This window comes from Aphidius gifuensis, linkage group LG4 (assembly GCF_014905175.1).
Source record: "Aphidius gifuensis isolate YNYX2018 linkage group LG4, ASM1490517v1, whole genome shotgun sequence".
NCBI classification, from domain to species: domain Eukaryota; kingdom Metazoa; phylum Arthropoda; class Insecta; order Hymenoptera; family Braconidae; genus Aphidius; species Aphidius gifuensis.
In genome coordinates, this window is record NC_057791.1 from 15,986,759 (window position 1) to 16,006,686 (window position 19,928).

A 19,928-nucleotide genomic window follows, 5' to 3' on the forward strand; every position below is an offset into this window, starting at 1 on the left:
CATATAATTCATAAGTTATTTTGGGGAAATGAGTTGACGACGCATGACGGACTATCTATGATTATAATGCAGTACTTTTAAAAATTCTAAAAAGTTTTACATAAAGATAGGCTATTCGTGGTTTTAGTTTGGCTCATTGCCCAACAAAATCAACGAAGGATATGACAAATCGACGATGAATGGATTAATCATATCTCAATAATTAAAACAAATAATATAATTAAACATGTAATTAATTTTAAAATTTTATTGCATCGTAAATTATTCAAAAAAAAGAAATCAATTTGTATAAAATTAAACTTGAATAATTTACATTAAAATTAATATCTCAATTAAAAATTAAATTTTTATTTATTAAATTATGAATAAAATAAAATTTAAATAAATTTATTATTGTTAATGAAATAAATTAAAAATTCAATTTGTTTTTTTTTTTTTTTTCATTGAAAATAAATTTAATGAATTTTATTTTGTTGGAATTTATATTGAAAAATATTTTAGGATAATAGCTTCATGGTCGTAATGCACTATAAATTTTTTAAAATTAAAAATGCAATAGTGCAATTATATATATAAACAAGAATGTATTATATATTGTATAAAATATATTCCGGAATTTGTAAGGACCGCCTGGTTGCCTTCTAACTTAACGAGTCGTATCTTATAGACTTGATAGTTTGGCAAGTAAAACAAATTTTTATTTAATTTTTTTTTTTACTATTAAAAATTGGCACAAAAAAGCGTGAAAAATTATGAGACAAAATAATATTAAGGGGTATAATTATTACAAGGGTTGTTATATATATTTTATTTTCAAAAATATCCATGAAATCATAAAATATAAAAATAATTATTATTAACTAAAAAAATTTTATCTAAGTATATATAAATTTCAACAATTAACATATATTTTTCTATTAATATTTTAAAACAAATAATTAAATAATTTTCAAAAAATAATATAATTTATATTTATATAAATTTTAACTCTTTTGTATAAAATTAATTTCTTGAAAAATCCATGCTTCTCGACCTTCTTGCAATGTGTGGAAAATTCATCGTTTCACCCACATGTTTTTTTTTTTTTTTTTAAATTTTTCTTTTTATTTTTCCTCCTTCACACTTTACACCTCTATCTCCTCATCATTATTTACGTTCCAACCACAAGAAACTTATAATATATTTCATTTTTCCTTCTACTAAAATGATGCACGCTATTTTTGTGACATACGAAATTTCTAGCCCGTTTAACCAGTTAGTTGTGAGGTCTTTATATCCTAGAGAGACACTTGTATTCAGGTAAATTGTCATCAACGCACAAAGCATCAACATGGTAAGCCATCGTCATTTTTATACATCAAAAAAATTATAAATTTCATTTGATCAAATCAATAGTTTAAATTATTTAATTTATTTTATAAAATATTTTAATTTAATTGCAAAAAAAAATATACAATTTAAATTTTAAAATATAGTTTCATTTTATTATTACACAAAGAATATATGAATAAATAAATTTTATTAATATTTAAATTAAAAATAATATACCTAATTTTAAATCTTTTTTTTCAATTATTAAATTACAGGAAGAAGATGAACAAAAATTGGCAGTTATGCGAAAAGCATTTCAAATGTTTGATACAACAAAAAGTGGCTTTATTGATACAATAAAAATATCAATACTTCTTAATACAATGGGTCAATTATTTGATGATTCTGAATTGAATGCATTAATTGAAGAAAATGATCCAGATCATGTTGGAAAAGTTAATTTCGATGTGTTTTGTAGAATTGCTGGAAGATTTTTAGAAGAAGAAGATGCTGAAGCTATGCAAGAAGAATTAAAAGAAGCATTTCGTATGTATGATAGAGAAGGAAATGGATATATAACAACAGCTACACTCAAAGAAATTCTTGCTGGTAATAATTTATTTAAACTTACATAATTACATAATTTAATTCACAAAAATATATTCGTTTATGAAATTTTTTTTCTTTCTTTTTTCATTATGTAATTGAGATTGAAAAATTAGTGGTAAAATGTAAAATTTATTTACACTTTATTTAATCTATTGTTTTTTTTTATAAAATATTTATAAATATGCTTTTTTTTGTTAGTTAAAAAATATAATTTCAGTGGGATTTTTAAAGTGAGATTAAAAATAGTTTTTGCGCGTGAAATTTTTATATTTTTTTTGAGAAATAATTAATAATATTATTAGAAAATTAAATTAATTAAAAATGAAAGTTTTATGATGTAAATTATGTTACAGCTTTGGATGACAAATTAACGAGTTCAGATTTAGATGGTATTATTGCAGAAATTGATACTGATGGTTCTGGCACTGTTGATTTTGATGGTAAAAAAAATTTATAATCACAAATTATCAATTAAAATAATGAATAAAAATTAAATTATTAATTATTTTTATTTACAGAATTTATGGAAATGATGACGGGAGAATAAATTTAATAACTTTACCTCAAAAGAGCAGCTTTAAAAGTTCAAAAATTATTTTCAAAAATTTCGAAAAACATGTTAATAAAAATTCAAATAAAAAAAATGTGAATATTAAATATACTATTGTATATATATAAGTTAAAAAATTATTTTGTCGAGTTTATTTATTTAATTACCTTGTATTTTTATTATATAATCTAAATATATTTTTTTCAATAAAAAATTTCGTCAATTGGCAAATTTAAAGTAATTAAAAATGGCCGCTAAAGTGCGCGCGCTTTTTCATGATGGCGCTCTTTTCTCGGCGTTTTTTTTTTTGTTTTATAAACCCCCCACAACCACCCACCAAGCCCTGCTTGCACCACAGTCAATCATCTCGATTAACAAAGCAAGCAATTTTACGCAGTTATAAAAAAACTGTTAATCTAATTAAAAGTACCGAAAAAAAAACAAGACATTATTTAAAATGGCAAGAAGACGCGCAGCACCTCCAGCAAGAACGTAAGTTTCTAACTGTTTCTAACAATAAATAAAATTTATTTTAATAAATTAATTAAAAAAAATTAGAGTCTAAAGATCTATAATTTGATTACGTCACAGTTCAAGGTTTTAAAATCCATAAAAATATAGAAAAAAAATGATTACAATTCATGATAAAATATTGAAAATTGAAAAAAAAAAAAATATTTGACAATTTGACATTAAAAAAATGTAGTAAAAATTATAATATTGATTTGTTAAAGAGTTACAAAAAATTGTGCAATAGTAAAAATGACGTGTTGTTAATTTAGGGTTAGACCAACACGAGTATCATCACCTCAACCATCAAGAGCTGCATCAGCTCGTGCTACTCCATCAGCTCGTGCTGCTCCAGCTCAAGCTGCTCCAACTAAGGCACCAGCTGCTCCAGCACCAGCATCAGCATCAGCCCCCATGATGGCACCACAACAACCAGGTATTATGGGACAAATGATGGCAACTGCTGGTGGTGTAGCAATTGGTCATACTATTGGACATGCTGTTACTGGTTTATTCAGTGGTGGTAGCTCTGAAGCTGCTGCTCCAGCTCCAGCTGCTGCTGCTGCTGCACCAGTTCAACAATATGCTGAATCACAACCAGGACAAAGCAGTGGTGTTTGCTCTTATGAAATTCAACAATTTCTTCAATGTGCACAAAATCAAACAGATCTTACACTCTGTGAAGGTTTTAATGAAGCTATTCGTCAGTGCAAAATGTCAAATGGCCAATCATGTTAGTAAATAATCATCATTGTTTATTTTAATTTATTTTTTTAAAACATTTATTTATATTTATGACTTAATTTTTTGTTGCAGATATGTAAATTTTTCGTAGCTGTTTCATATATTTGAATTAAAGACAAAAATTTTAGAAATTTAATTAGATCAAATTATTGTCCAGCTAAAATATCCAGAAAAAAAAAGTTAAAAATTAGTTTAAAGTCAACAAAGGTTTTATTGAATTGTTCTATATTCTTTGAATAATTGTAATCAATAAAATAAAAATTACAACATCAAAAAGAAAATGTATGTTCATTTAAAAAAAACAATAAATTTGATTTAAAGTGTAGAAAATATATGAATAAATCTTCTTTTTCTTTCCCTTTTTTATTTTAATTAGTAATTTATTTTAATAGATAATACAGATTGATAATAATTTAGCTGAAAAATATACACTTTGTTTAAAAAAATCAATCTCGTTTTGTCAATTCACAAATAACATGATGCTTTGTTTCACTTTGTTCATAATTTTACAGTCAATTTGATAAAAATGATAAGCTAATTAATACAATTTTTTTGTTTTGTATTAATAATGATTTATAAATATTATTTGAGTTAAAATTTTTGACAATATATATTTATTATAAACTTGGAATAATTACGAATTAATAAATCAACAGTACAACTACTCAATTTTTTGATAAAACACACTTTTACAAACCTATGTGATTGTTTATTAAACAATGGCAACAAAATGCTTATTAATATAATATAATTCATTAAACTAAAAAAATCCAATAATCAATCATTAAAAATCATTGACTTTTTTGTATTTTAACATATTTTTTTTCTCCTTACGTAATCGGATTTGTTTTTTTATTTTTTTTTTATACAGTTATTCAATTAAATCAATTAAGCTTAATAAGGATATAATAAAAGCTGAAAATAATAAAATACATAGACTATCTTTTGTCAGTATTGAGTACACGTATCATCATAAAACCAGCTACAGTTGCTGCAGCAAGACCAAGACCAGCTTTCCACCAGACAATTGAATCACCTTGAATCAGTCCAAACTGCTTCATATGTCTATAAAAAAAATTCAAATAATTAAAATAATGCAGTGATTATATCTTCAACTGTAAAAATAAATAAAGCTATTATTTTTACATATAATTTTTTGATAAAAATAATCATTTTTTTAATTTTAGTCACAAGACATCGATAGATATTTTAATTAATTTAAATTGCATTTTTATTTTGTTAAATTTAAAAATTTCTAATGGTAATTTTGAGCTTGAAAACAATTCTTTTTGCTAATGATTTTATTTGTATTTTAATCAAGCTATTGACAGGCGTAAAAGCTCTAAAATATTTCATGAAAAATGTTTTTTTCTAAGAAAAAAAAACAAGCATAATTAAAATAATAAAACTTGAGCGAAAAATTAATATTTCAATACGAAATAAATTGAATAAATAAGCAAATTAAAGCATAAAAAAGTGATTAATTATCAAAAAATATATTTTAAGCTGTGAAAAATTAAACAAACAATTTATGATGATTATTTTTTGGGTTTAATTATGTCTAGTGATTGTTCAACACCTTGATTAAGAGTCCAAAACGTGCCCATACGATATATATATAATTTTTTTTACACATAGTAAAAAAGAAATTTGACCAACCTGTGTTTGTAAAATAATACCCACGCTGCTTGAAAGCGGCTAAACACGAAATTGCTTATCATTATTAGTGTCTATTTAAATAAATTTGTTTTCTTTTTTTTTTCAAATAAAATAAACTAACAAATAAAACTGATAAAGTCTTTTTTTTTCTCTACAAAATTATTGCAAATCAAGTGAAAAAATTAAGAGAAAGACAGCCTTGATCTAGACTTTTCTATTTTTTTTTTTTTGTGCAATAAATAATCTAATCTATGTTAAATTAATTATCAAGTTTAAATGAGACTTACGGGAATGCAGCCATTGTTGCAAGTTTAACAAAAATTTCTGGTCTTACAGTACGTGTTACACTGTATGGCTGTGGTGGCATAAGTTTATATTTACTACAAAAACTAGCTGGTTGTAATAAATAATCTTGTTTAACTTCTGTTAAATCACTTTTATTTGCAACAATCAAAACTGGAATTTTACTGTCAGCAAAATATTTCTACAACAAATAATAAATACAAATTTATTATTAAATTTTCAATGAATCTTGATAATTAAAAATACTTACAATATATATTCGTGCAATATATTCAAATGATTTTGGATCACTTGTATCATAAACAAGTGCTGCAGCATCACATTGAATTTGTGTTGGCATTAATGCATCTTGTACATTTAAAATATTAATATCACGTAGTAATATTGTTTTTTCTTGTCCATAAACACTAACAGTATTAACAGCAATTTGAGAATTATTTGGTACTTTATCATCATCTTTAAATTTATCAAGTTTTGGATCAATAAATGAACGACATAGTGTTGTTTTACCACTACTTTTACGTCCAATAACATGACACGTATAAACATTACGACTTGATTGTTTTTTAGCAAGATCTAATTTTTTTTCTCTTGTTATTGTAACAGAACTTGCTTGACATTCATCATTATACATATTATAACCAAGTAGAGCCATGTATTCTAATGTTTTACGTACATTTGTTAATGTCAAATATGTCCATTGACACATAAAACCTTGATACGTTATCCAACCTTTGTCATTTGTAGCAACATTATATTTATATTCATCACCCCATGGTGAACTACCACAACGTGAAAATAATGCATCCATTTCAATTGGTGATAATGCACCATCACGATCACGATCATGTTGCATAAATAATACAGTTAAAAATTCTTGTCCTTTATGTGATAATTCAGTTGTACAACCAGATGGTACTTTTAATTGTGGATTAATATAATCTTTTGACATTTTAAGATCATTATCATAACCAAATTTTCTTAATACAGCCCATGTTGTTTCATTTCTACCACGTTGAATAAATAAACATTGTAAATACATAAAACCTTTCATTGTTACACAACCTTTACATGTACCATCATGTATATTTTTTGATAATACAGCTTTAACATCTTCAAGTACTTGTGGTTGTAATGGTGTATTAAAACAACACTGTTGAAATGCATTTAATTCCATGTCATTTAATAAACCATCATTATCTAAATCACATATTTTAAATATTCTTTGAAGTGCTGTACGACATTCATCAGTTAATTCTTGTGTATCATAATTATATAATGGTGTTGTTGGATGTAATACAGCTTTTTGTGCATAATAAAACATTTCTGATATATTTTGTAATGTTTTTGCTGAACATTCAATACAACTTTCAATTTCTGAAAATTCTTTCATTATTGGATAAACAGCCTAAATTAAATAACAAGTAAAAATTATTATAATAATTATTAAAATTTATGTTTTAAAAGTATTTATTATTTACCTCAATTGTTGAATAATCAACAAGATCAATTTTATTTCCAACAAGTACAACAGGACAACGATTATTTTCTGAACATTTTCTTATTAATGGCAACCAATAACTTGCTGCTCTGTCCAGTGTGTACTCATCATCAACTGAATAAACAACACAAATAACATGGGCCTTTTGAATTTCTTCCATTAATTGATCCTCTGTTTGTTCCGTTGCTAGAATAAATTAATTAAATTGTTGTTAGGTATCAAGGTATTGATTTGATAATATCATCAATAAGAATTGCTCTTATCAATCGAAAAAAATTCCAAGATAAATAATAAACTTACTGGAGTAATCAACAATGTGAGTTGGTACTTGTTCAGGTGTAACATCAGCTGGTATTGTTATTTCTTCAGCTTTACTTGGCACCTCTTCAGCATATTCCTCACTAACCAGTGATAATATTAGAGATGTTTTACCAACTCCTTGATCACCAACAAGCAATATCCTGACACTTCGTCTCGGCACAATTGCCTTTTGATTCATATTGTTTGACAAAACCATTGATACTTTATTGTATTACAATAAACATCAAAAACAACCGTTATCACAATTTTTTTTCTTGTTTTCTATTTTCTTTTTTATTTTTCTTTATCAATCTCTAAACATTATATATTTTTTTTAATCTCATTCATTTCAGAACAGGGATGCCAAGACTCCAGGAGAGATTTAACCTAACCTTACTTTTTTTTTTTTTTTAATTCTGTTTTATGCCACAGTTATTTTTAGAGCGCTAGAGTATCTTACATTATAAAGGCGCTTTTACAATGCCAATGTAAAAAATTGATGAAAAATTTAGCAATAATTTTATTCAGATACATTTTACAATGATAAAAAAAATAGAAAATATATATTAATTAATTTTTTAATGTTCCCAAAAATTTTCAAGATTATTTTCTACAGTTTTTTTCACTTTTTTATTGTAAATTTGCCTTCTATTTAGTATTCTACTTCAAACGCAATTTGAAGCCTTTTTTTCATTTCAATTGCTATTTTTAACAACTAGAATGAAATTAGACATTTATTTGGGTTAAAAATATTTCTAATTATGAAAAAATAACACAATTATTTACATTATTAATTAAAAATGAGCTTGCATGAGCTTAATGGTCAATTATCTACGGTAATTTGATGTAACTTATTGAAACTTGTATAAAACTCAATAATTACTTGCTCAATTCTGCTCTTTACAATTCCCCCCCATCTGCCACCTTCATCCACATGCATGTTCAACACGTTTGTACAAGCTTGTTCATGTTTGTAGTTGTATTCTTAATTAATTTAATTTCTCATGCTCGCTCGTACGAGTGAACACGCGCTTCAACGGCTTAATCATCATACATATATATATTTTTTTTTAATTTAAAAAAAATAAAATCGAACGTTATTATATCATCGGTGTCATTAGTACAGTATTCTAATAATACAAAAGACTTTTTTTTTGTTTTAATAATATTTATTATGAGTATATTGGTGATACAGTGATGAAATAAATTGTCAAAGTGAGTACTTGTGTACCTCTAAAAATTGTCATTAATTTGGTACCAAGTTTGGTGATTCATTTGAGTTTTAAAAAAAAACAACTTGGTGTGTCATCATCAACAGAGGACTGACCTCAGTTATTAAGATCAAGAATAACAAAATTTTTTTTTTACAAAAAAAAAAAACCCGAGTTTTATTATTGCACACATACATGTGCCAACTTATCAGAAGATAAAAAAAAGAGTTTGGTATGTATTTTATTGTCGTGTACCGTTAGTTGATCTCCCGGATTGAAAAAATTTTTTTTTTAATGAATTAAATCTCTAGAAATATAATTAAATATTTAGACAATTTTTCCTGCTTTTTTTTTAAGCTCTCTCTTTTTTTTTTTTTTTTTTACTTTTATCTGCTTTTTAAGGTAGTGTACACTTGCCAGCTAAATCAAGCGAATAATTTTAAAATATAATTTTCTAAATAAAAAAATAAATTAGATAATTAATTTTACATGAATTTTGAATCAATTTAATATCAGGTTATTGTTAGAATAATAAAATTTATTAATGTTGTAATTTATAATTCATTATTTATTATTTTATTAAAAAATTATAAATGAGTCAACATAACCTGTTTTTGACTCAAGCAGTCAGACAATGTTAAATTAATGTAGACACAAATATTTACTTTAAAAAAAAAAAAATGTAAATATTTTTTAAATATGATTGACAAACTCACATGACAATAACAATATTCAATTAAAATAGCAAACATGATAATTATTATAAACAATATTAAGTTGTTTTGATTTAAAATTTTTTAAAAATATTTTTTAAAAAAAATTGTTTTTTTTATTTATTACTTTATTAACCTTCAATTTTAATTAATTTTAATTATTAATATATTTTTTAAATAACTGGAAACACATCTATTGAAATATATTCATCAAAAAATACTCATTTATTTATATAATAAAATTTTTATTTTTAAATTTTTATCAAATCAGGTGAATATATCACGTCAAATAATTATTGTCTCTCCTTGTCTCTCCCTCTTATTAAAAATTTTTTTATGACTTAAAAATACCATAAATAAATTAGACGTATATATTATCATATAAGTAAACATAATACACACATTAATATGTTTTTTTATTTTTAAATAGCCAAGTTATTAATCATGGGATTCATTGAAATATTTGGTATGGAAATTAATGACCTTGTGTTGTCTTCCTTTGTACTTGGAGCAATAATAATTATCATTGGATTTATTATCAATCGCCGAAAAACAGCTGAAATAAAAAGTAAGAAAATATTTTTATTTAATTATTTTATTTTATTATTAATATAACGCAAGTAATTGTGAATCATTATTGTTTTGTTTTTTTAAATTAAAGATAAAAGTTTATACAAAGCTTTTCAAAAATATCTTATCTTTTTTTTTATTTTTATATTCTTTTGTATTTTTTATTTTTGTGGTAGAAGTAACACGTGATTCATAACTAAAAATAAAAAAAAAAACGATAAGATTATTATAATAATGAATCATCCATAGGTGATTTTTTGTTTCTTAATTTATTCATTTTGTTCTTGAAGTATTTTTTTTTTTTCTTTATTTTGTGGTTTAGTCATGCTTGCTTGATCATGTGGTTCACGAATAAATTTTTTTATCCAATTTTTTACTTTACAAAATTGTCGTGTAAGTCAATAAAATTGTTAATATAATTACAGAATTTTTATTAAAAGATATAAAATATTTTTTTTACAAAACATTTGTGTTCTTGAAAATAACGATTGTTCTTTTTTTCTTGTAAAATTTATTTTTATATATAATAAAACAAATAACCTTCTATCGGTTTGTTAACTTGGTTTAAAAATAAATACTCTTTTTTTTTTTTGTTTGCTAATTTGTTTAACAATAAGCTAAAAATAATTATGAATATGTCAATTGTTGTGATGAATAAATTTTAATGGTTTATTTTTTACTTTTTTTACAGATGATGAGCATAAAAAAGATGATAATATTAATTCAAGTACAGAAGTACCTGAACAAAATGAAAATTCAGTTGCTATTAAACGTGGAAAAAATAAAAAACGACGAGAAATACAACAAGAATTTACACATCCATGGATGGTTGGTGCATTGAAAGGTCATACTGGAACTGTGCTTGACATAAAATTTTCATCTGATGGAAAATATCTATCAAGCTGTGCTGAAGGTACGTTCAATAATTTTTAAAATTTATAAAAATCATAATTTTCCTCTATTTTCAAATTTTATCAATTTTATAAATTTCTTTCTTGTAATTATTTTTATACGATTGTCATTAATGTGTACACCTATCATATTTCTGTACTACAGATATTTATTTATCTTCAACAATGTAGTTGCCAAAAGTGAAATCAAATTTTTTTTTTTTAAAACAAATTAAACTTTGTGTTAAATTAACATTCATTCGTCGTCCTCGTTGAAGGACATTTTCGAAAATTGTCATTTTTTTTAAATCAATCGTTTCGAACCATCATCTTCAATGCCTTATTTTTTTTTTTTATTTTATTTTTCTCTAGTTATATCCTGTCATGCTTCATCAACATAAAAAAATATAAAAAATTTTAATATTCTGCTCATTAGTAAAATTAAAATTACGTGGACATTATTTTATATCTCTTTTTTTTTATTATTTTTTTTATTTCCTAATCGATGATGATAACATAAAAAAATAAATAACATTAGTTTAAAATAAAAATAATAATTCGTAATCGTTATTAAAGCTTTAGGTGGTTTTTTGTTTTTTTTGATAAAATTCTAAAAATAAACAAACGCGCATTTGTTTTTTAACATATAACTTTTATCAGTCAAAAAAATAAAAAAATATTTATCATTTTTTAATTGTATTTTAAATACTTTATTATTATTTTTTATTTTTTTTCATTTACAATTTATTTTTTGAATAAACAAATTAATCATATATAAATATAAAATGTTTAATTTTTTGTTTTAATATTCATCAAATAATTGTAATAATAATTTTTTTTTTATGTTAAAATTATTGTTATATTAATTAACAATATTATTCATGAAATATATGAAAAAAATTTTGAGTACGAAATTAAAAGAAGGTTAGAGAAAGTCAAAAATAAAATGTAGGTCAAAAACTGGAATATAAACAATGAATTTGATTTTGGTTTTTTGACCTCATTTTTTTACAAAAAATGTTATATTTAAAATTTTTTCAATTATTTTTCATTGATGTTAAATATTTGTTTTAATAATATCGTTTAAAAAAAATGTGATTATATTATTTGTAGGTAAGTTTTAAGTAAAATATATATATTTTTTTTTTTTCATTTTTCTTAGTGCACACAATATTTAAAGAAAGTTTTAAGATATTTTTTTTTAACTTCAGGATGACAAAGTTAAATCTTAAAAAGATGATTTCGTAATCATCCAACGGTATCACATCGCTGCGAAATAGTATTGGGTTTAATACCGTTATTTTGTGGCATGTATATCCAGTTTTTTTTTTTTAAATTTCATTGAAATCTTTTTCTTGTTTGATTCTATACAACAGTTCGTTGCTGTTAATATTTAATTTCATCAAAAAAAAAATAAATAAACAAAATACCTTAAAAACTCTTATTTCAATAATGAAAGTAGAAAACATCTTCAATGATTTATCAAGACCATCAATTATGTTGTGTCATTACTCATTATTAATATTAATCTTGTAACTTTAAAAAATCAATTAAAATTTAACAAAATTAATTTTTCATTTTGTTTTTAATAACATCAAAAATATACAAGTAATAATTTGTTTAAAAAAAATTCTCGATAACACTTTTTTTTTTAGTGTAAAAAACATGAAAATGTTTTTCTTATTTGTTGGATAAATATTTATTTAAAGGCATCTTTCTAAATTCTTATCTTTAACTTTCCCTTTAAAAATTAAAAAAAAAATAAGATAAAAAAAAAACCAAACAAAAAAACAATAAAGTGATTATCTTACACGTCTGTTTTGTGTGTGCATCTAAAGATGGCGATTTGGAACCTGATGAAAAACTGGAGGAAGAAGGATCAACAGATCATCATAGTCAATCATTATCCAATCCTGAAGGCCCGACACAAACATCTAATGATTCATCAAGGTCTGATATAAAAAATCATGAAAAATTAAGTCGTAGACAACGTAAAAATCGTACAAGAGTTATGAAAGAACAACATAATAATCGTGATGTTGATGATGATACATCTAGATGTATTATATCACGTAAGCCATCTCAACGTAATCATCGTTTACAAATAAACGATGAAAATCGTTATTTTGATTTGCGAAGAACACATTCAACTGGTTCTTCTTCATCATCATCATCATCATCATCTTCATCATCATCCTCATTAACATCACATACATTAAATACAAATCAAATACATAACAAAAAATTAAATCGTAATAATCCAAATAAATCAACAACAACAACAAATAACTTGAGCAATTTAAAAACCTCACAAATAATAAAAAAAATTGATAAAAAAAATAAAAATACAAGCTTACAAAACAATAATATTATTGTTGAATTAAATAACGTAACATTGACATTATACTTACGTCAGTATATACTAAATGGAATTGATTTGACAAACTTTGGCTATCCAATTGAATGCACTTACTATCCTGGCTGTGCCATTATTATCAATCGACAACCACATCCAAGATGCCATCGCCCATACTCACGAGCTAATAATCAAAATAACAACAACAACAATAATAATAATAAATACAAATATAATTTACAACAACACAGTCTTGATGTTAATGCACGTGAATTTATTCCAAGTCAATTATCAAGTTTATCATATGGTGAATTAGAGGTAGACAGTGGTAATGGTTCAACATCAAGTTCAGTTGCTAATTCTGATATTGATCAAGAATCTTCATCAGATAGTGATAAATTTTTTGATACAATTGAATCATTATCTTCATCATCATCATCGTCATCATCATCATCTTCAGATTGTTCTGTTGAAGCTGTTGAACATGCTTGTGTTCGTTGTTTTAAAAATTTTTTATTAAGCAGCCAAACAAATGAATATATTACAACAGATAAATGTATATATCATTGGGGTAAAAAGTGTAATTCAAATAATGAATGGAATTGTTGTAATGGTAATGAAGATTCAAATGGTTGTACTATTGGAAATATGCATGTATGGAGTGGTATAACACAAGGTTGCAATGGACCATTTGATGGATATGTACGTACAAAACCATCACGTGTTATTTCATGTGATGGTAATTATGGTATTTATGCACTTGATTGTGAAATGTGTTATACTAAAAATGGTCTTGAACTTGTTAAAGTAAGTGTTGTTGATATTAAAAAAAATATAATATATGATACACTTGTTAAACCAAATGATGAAATTATTGATTATAATACAAGATTTAGTGGTATTACAGAAATAATGTTAAATAATACTAAAAAAAATTTAAAAGATGTACAAAATGATTTAATGTCATTTATAACTGCTGAAACAATACTCATTGGTCATGGTTTAGAAAATGATTTAAAAGCATTAAAAATATTACATACAACTGTTATTGATACATGTGTTGTATTTCCACATTTATGGGGTTATCCATATAGAAATAGTTTAAAAAAACTTGCTGATAAAATATTAAATAAAAAAATACAAATAAGTCAACATGATTCAATTGAAGATGCTAAAATTGTTGTTGATTTAATATTGGAAAAAGTTAAATATGATAATAAAATATCATTACAAACGTAAATAAATATATTATTTTAATTTAAAACAACATTTATTATTAATATAAATTATTTATTTATTTATTTATTTGTATTTGAATTATTTAAAACAAACAAAATAATTAAATAAGTGTTCAGTTTCGAAAATGAAATCTGTGATATATATCCATACTATCATCTTTCATCAAATGTACATCAATATGTCTTACACATATTAAAATAACGTAATTATTTTTAGAAACTTTTCATAGATTTTAATAATCTATTTTATTTATTTTTTTTTTTCGTGACTTATTTTTTCATTATTATTATTTAGATAGTAAGATTTTGACTTGATATAAAATAGTCTTGAATACTCCAAGGATAAAAATAAATTATCTTCTTTTTATTTAATTTATTATAAATAATTTTTAATTATTAAGAAAAACAAAAATCATCTTCATAGGATGTAAAATTTATCGTTTACTATTTTTTTTTTAATTTATAAAATTAGATATTAATTAAATACAATGACAAGTAAGCAGTCAAATTTATGCATTGATTACAATTTAATTGTAAAAAAAAGAAAAGAAAAAATACTCAAGAAAAATAATTAGAAAAATACTCGAAAGAAATTGTTGTAAGGTGCATTGATTGACCTGCCTAATTTGTGAATAAAATAATCAACATACATATCATCAATGTAAATCTACAATGAATGTATTTTTTTATAATAATATATTTTTTTAAATAAAATAGCTATTAATTATTGTAAACATAATGAGTTGTTTGACAACAGCTATTTTTTCTTTCAGCACAAATGTGTTAATTTTTAATTATAATTTGACAATATATAAGTTAATATAATAAAAAAAAAAAAAATTAAAAACAAACACAACATTGTGTCTAAACTTAGTTTAACAAACTATCTAATGTAAAATTGTAATAATAAATTGCATACTATGTAAATTTTTCGAAACAATTATAAAAAAAAAAAAATAAACAAATTTTTAATTTCGTAATTGAGAGAATTTTTTTTGTCTTTTTTATTTTAATATTTAAAAATTAATTAATAATAAATTTAATAATTATTATAAAGAAAAATTTGATGCATTTTAAAAAGCTAGATGACGAAGGTGACAGTTGGTTCAAGTGGCAAGTGTCTGAATTAAAAATCATCGTTGTAAAAAGAGCTTTATAAAGTTGATATTCCAAATTTCTAAAATATGGCGTAAATAAACAATTAATTATCGGAGTTATTTGTTAATATTACAGGTACATTGTATTGTTAATTAATGTACTGTACCAATTAAACTGATACCTTGTCAACTGGATTAATATAAATATTTCATACAAAGCTAATAATAAATAAAGAGTGCATTCACAAAGTCATAAAGGTATCATCATATTGAGCAATATATTTTATCTGTGTAAGCCAATGTTCCGTTACTTTTCAATATACATAAATAAAAGTGATTAATTGTAAAAATTTAATATAATTTTTAACTAATCTTTAGTGCCAAATAATGAAACGAAATTGAAGAAAATTTATAATTAATTTATCAAGTAAAAAATACACAATCTAACCTGTTGTGTCAAATCGAAAACTTGATACATCTTGACTTTTACTCATCTTCAACATCAGTCAAAATAATATCTCCACGTTGATGTAAAATATGTTCAAGTATGCTTAACTTGTCAATGAATTAAAAAAGTATAAAAAAATAAAATTTAAAAACAAATAAATTGGAGCAAAAAAAAAAAAAAAATAAAAACAATGGCAAATCGTAATTCAGGAAGAGGTCCAATACCAGAACGTTGGTTAAATTGTCCAAGAAGAGCAGGACGTCTTATTCATGATAAATTTTTAGCTTTTAAAACACCATTATCACAAGATTTTGATGATCAAGTACCTGAAGCATGTCGTTTTAATATTGATTTTTTATTTAACAGTGCAAAAGGAAATAAATGGAAACTTGGTTTATGGATTGATTTAACAAATACATCACGTTTTTATGACAGACAAGATATTGAATCATATGGATGTAAGTATCTAAAATTACCATGTCGTGGACATGGTGAAACACCAGATGAACAAACAACACGTGCATTTGTAGAAATATGTAAACAATTTATAAAACAACATCCATTGGAAATAATTGGTGTACATTGTACACATGGTTTTAATAGAACTGGTTTTTTAATAATAAGTTATATGGTTGAAATTGAAGATAATAGTCTTGATGCTGCAATGGCAAAATTTTCAGTAGCAAGACCACCAGGTATTTATAAAAATGATTATATTGAAGAATTATATAAACGTTATGAAGAAGGTGAAACACCACCACCACCACCACCAAGACCAGATTGGTGTTATGAATATGATAATGAAAATGATGATGATGATGATGATAATGGAATAAATAATGACAATGATGATTGTGATGATGATAATGGTGTTAATGGTGGTGGTAGTAATCCACCACCAGCAAAACGTCGTAAAAGTGAATTTAAACATAAAAATCCAGTGTTTATGATTGGTGTTCCTGGTGTATCACCAGTAACAGATGGATCAAAATTATCACATGTACAAAAAAGAGTACAAGATATATGTAAATGGACAAAAACTGGATTTCCAGGCTCACAACCAGTATCAATGGGACGCATTAATATAACATTACTACAGAATAAACCTTACAGAGTATCATGGAAAGCTGATGGAACAAGGTAAATTTTCTTAAAAAACAAATTATTAGCTATTTTTATTAATAACTTTTATATTTATTTACAGATATATGCTGATGATACAAGCAAATGGTGAATCATTTTTTATTGATCGTGATAATAGTGTTTTTAAAATAGATGTTATTAAATTTCCACATTACAAAGAAACACATAGATTACTTTATGATACACTTCTTGATGGGGTAATTATAAATAATTTAAAATTTTATTTATATAAGTAAATATAAATATTGTTTTTGTTAATTAGGAAATGGTAATTGATCGTGCTGATGGTAAAGAGTATCCTCGTTATCTTGCTTATGATATAATTATGTATGACAATAAAGATGTATCAAAATTAGGATTTTATCCTGATCGTTATAATATAATAAAATATGAAGTTATGGCTGGACGTCATAGAGCAATAAGTGAACGTAAATTAATAAGAGAAAAAGAACCATTTTCAATACGTTTAAAAGAATTTTGGCCAGTTATGCAAGCTGATCGTTTATTAAGTGATAAATTTTCACAACAATTAGGACATGAACCAGATGGTCTTATATTTCAACCATCAAAAGAACCATATTGTCCAGGACCATCAGATGGAGTATTAAAATGGAAACCATCATCATTAAATTCAGTTGATTTTAAACTTAAAATTGTTATGGAAGGTGGTGTTGGTATTGTTAGTAAAAAAGTTGGACAATTATTTGTTGGTTCACAATCAATGCCATTTGCACAAATTAAAATTAATAAAACAATTAAAGAACTTGATAATAAAATTATTGAATGTAAATATGATAATGGACAATGGATATTTATGCGTGAAAGAACTGATAAATCATTTCCAAATTCATATGATACAGCAATGTCTGTTTGTAAAACTATTAGAGATCCAATTACAACTGAATTTTTACTTAATTTTATACGTGAAAAAGGATTTGTTGATGATTCTGATCTTATGCCACCACCAGCTAAACTACAATCAAATAGTTCATCATCAAAATATGTTCATCATAATCAAAGACGATAGTATTTAATTATTTAATTATCTACTTAATTTAAATTTATTTTATTTTATTACACAAAAATAATTGATTATTTTTTCTTTCCTATTTTACTTGACTCAAATTGAGCTAGACACATATACAAAAAAAAAAAAACATATACAAACTGTCATTTAATAAATAAATGTACTTGAGATTTAAACAACTTTGATTCAAATAAAAAAAAAAAAAAAGACGTTTACTTTACTATTAAACTGTTGTTGAATTAATTTATTTTTTGTATTTAACCTTTATCATTAAATATTGTTAATTCTAATTGTTAATATGATGTTTATTAATTAATTTTTTTCAGATCAAACTGTTCATATTTGGTGTACAAAAGATCTTGCTTCAAAAAATCGTAAATCATTGAGAATTAATATTGATTGGGATCATGCAACTCATGTTAAATTTTCACCTGATGGAAAAGCATTTATAATTCATAAATCATTTGGTAATAATATTGTTGTTTATGGACTTAAAAAAAAACCAAATGGTTTTTTTATATCAGCAACACCTGTTCTTGAATATCAAAAGGTAAATATTATTTAGCCTTGATATATATTTACTTGAATAAATTTAATTGTTTAATTTTTTTGTTATTAGAAACATGATGATGATATTATTGGAATGGACATTGCTTGTAATGGACGTTTCATAATGACATGTGGAAAATCAAATGATCTTATTATTTGGGATTTAAAAGGTGAGGTTCTTGCTAAAATTGATACAATTCTTGGCTCAACACATAGAGCTAAAATATCACCTTGTGGACGTTTTGTTGCTGCATCTGGATTTACACCTGATGTTAAAGTTTGGCAAGTTGGATTTTCCAAGACTGGAGATTTTAAACAAGTTGATAAAGCATTTACACTTGCTGGTCATTCATCTGGTGTTTATGATTTTGATTTTTCTGCTGATTCAAGTACCATGGCAACAGTTTCAAAAGATGGAACTTATCGTTTATATGATACAAATGGTAAAATAATTTTTATATCTTCTTGTAAATAAATTAAATAATTTAATATTAATTTGTAAATTATTTTAGTTGAATATGAAAAAGGACAAGATCCTCGTTTTCTTGTAAGTGGAAAATGGGAAAATTCAATGCCAACAAAAATTGCATTGTCACCAAATGCAGAAATTTTAGTTATTTCACATGGTACAAATCTTTCATTTTATTCAACAGTAAACAATAAGCTGGACACAACAATTGAAGATATTGGTAATCATCTTAAACATTTATAATATTTATTATTGTAAAAATAATTATTGATAATAATTTTATTTTATTTTTAACAGGTGTTGTTAATTGTTTAACATTTGATGCAACTGGTGAATTTCTTCTAGCTGCTGTTGATAAACAAATTAAAATATTTAGAAATATCCCAGCTTATCGAGCTGCTATTGAATCATCAAAGCTTAAATTGAAACAAAAACAATCGTCAGCAACACAAGAACGTATTGAAAAAATAATCATTGAAAATACACAATTTCTTAAGTCAATGGGTGAACCACTCATTCGATAATTCAGCTAAATTTTTTCTTCAATCATTCCTAGACAATAAAGTGTCATACATTCAAGTACTATTATTTAAAAAAAAAAAAACAGAATGAATAAAAAGATTATTATCATTTTTATGTAACTGAGAAAAATAAATTTGCATCAAATGCTTTTTGTAAAGATAAACCTATCCAGTTTTTGTATTAATTTATTTATGATGATATTTATGAA

The 19,928-nt window shown here is 24.0% G+C and overlaps 5 protein-coding genes across 7 annotated transcripts; 4 read left to right on the plus strand and 1 right to left on the minus strand.

The window, feature by feature from the left end:
• Positions 1 to 1,201: 1,201 nt before the first annotated feature.
• On the plus strand, positions 1,202 to 2,701 carry LOC122855231 (troponin C). The gene is made up of 4 exons (XM_044156443.1): positions 1,202 to 1,333; positions 1,587 to 1,920; positions 2,274 to 2,360; positions 2,439 to 2,701. The coding sequence occupies exons 1-4, from the start codon at positions 1,331 to 1,333 to the stop codon at positions 2,465 to 2,467; spliced, it is 453 nt and encodes a 150-aa protein (XP_044012378.1). The 5' UTR covers positions 1,202 to 1,330; the 3' UTR covers positions 2,468 to 2,701.
• A 90-nt stretch (positions 2,702 to 2,791) lies between these two features.
• LOC122855233 (coiled-coil-helix-coiled-coil-helix domain-containing protein 2-like) lies at positions 2,792 to 3,905 on the plus strand. Its single transcript, XM_044156446.1, has 3 exons — positions 2,792 to 2,962; positions 3,253 to 3,713; positions 3,797 to 3,905. The coding sequence occupies exons 1-3, from the start codon at positions 2,928 to 2,930 to the stop codon at positions 3,802 to 3,804; spliced, it is 504 nt and encodes a 167-aa protein (XP_044012381.1). The 5' UTR covers positions 2,792 to 2,927; the 3' UTR covers positions 3,805 to 3,905.
• A 166-nt stretch (positions 3,906 to 4,071) lies between these two features.
• LOC122855232 (mitochondrial Rho GTPase) lies at positions 4,072 to 7,915 on the minus strand. 2 transcript variants are annotated; one of them, XM_044156444.1, is made up of 6 exons: positions 7,488 to 7,882; positions 7,168 to 7,373; positions 5,937 to 7,094; positions 5,671 to 5,867; positions 5,384 to 5,422; positions 4,072 to 4,789 (listed from the first exon to the last, which is right to left on the minus strand). In XM_044156444.1, exons 1-6 carry the CDS (start codon positions 7,702 to 7,704, stop codon positions 4,663 to 4,665), a joined length of 1,944 nt encoding a protein of 647 aa, XP_044012379.1. In that variant the 5' UTR covers positions 7,705 to 7,882; the 3' UTR covers positions 4,072 to 4,662. The 2 variants fall into 2 exon arrangements, with proteins under 2 accessions (XP_044012379.1, XP_044012380.1); XM_044156445.1 differs by lacking the exon at positions 5,384 to 5,422 and having other exon boundaries at positions 4,376 to 4,789; positions 7,488 to 7,915.
• A 533-nt stretch (positions 7,916 to 8,448) lies between these two features.
• Positions 8,449 to 19,872, plus strand: LOC122855235 (transducin beta-like protein 2). Its single transcript, XM_044156450.1, has 7 exons — positions 8,449 to 8,930; positions 9,842 to 9,979; positions 10,673 to 10,894; positions 18,507 to 18,730; positions 18,800 to 19,172; positions 19,242 to 19,418; positions 19,496 to 19,872. The coding sequence occupies exons 2-7, from the start codon at positions 9,856 to 9,858 to the stop codon at positions 19,720 to 19,722; spliced, it is 1,347 nt and encodes a 448-aa protein (XP_044012385.1). The 5' UTR covers positions 8,449 to 8,930; positions 9,842 to 9,855; the 3' UTR covers positions 19,723 to 19,872.
• Positions 15,537 to 18,409, plus strand: LOC122855234 (mRNA-capping enzyme-like). Of its 2 annotated transcripts, none has more exons than XM_044156447.1 (4): positions 15,537 to 15,853; positions 15,941 to 17,150; positions 17,215 to 17,350; positions 17,416 to 18,409. In XM_044156447.1, exons 2-4 carry the CDS (start codon positions 16,201 to 16,203, stop codon positions 18,178 to 18,180), a joined length of 1,851 nt encoding a protein of 616 aa, XP_044012382.1. In that variant the 5' UTR covers positions 15,537 to 15,853; positions 15,941 to 16,200; the 3' UTR covers positions 18,181 to 18,409. The 2 variants fall into 2 exon arrangements, with proteins under 2 accessions (XP_044012382.1, XP_044012384.1); XM_044156449.1 differs by having other exon boundaries at positions 15,537 to 15,820; positions 17,416 to 18,340.
• Positions 19,873 to 19,928: the final 56 nt, after the last annotated feature.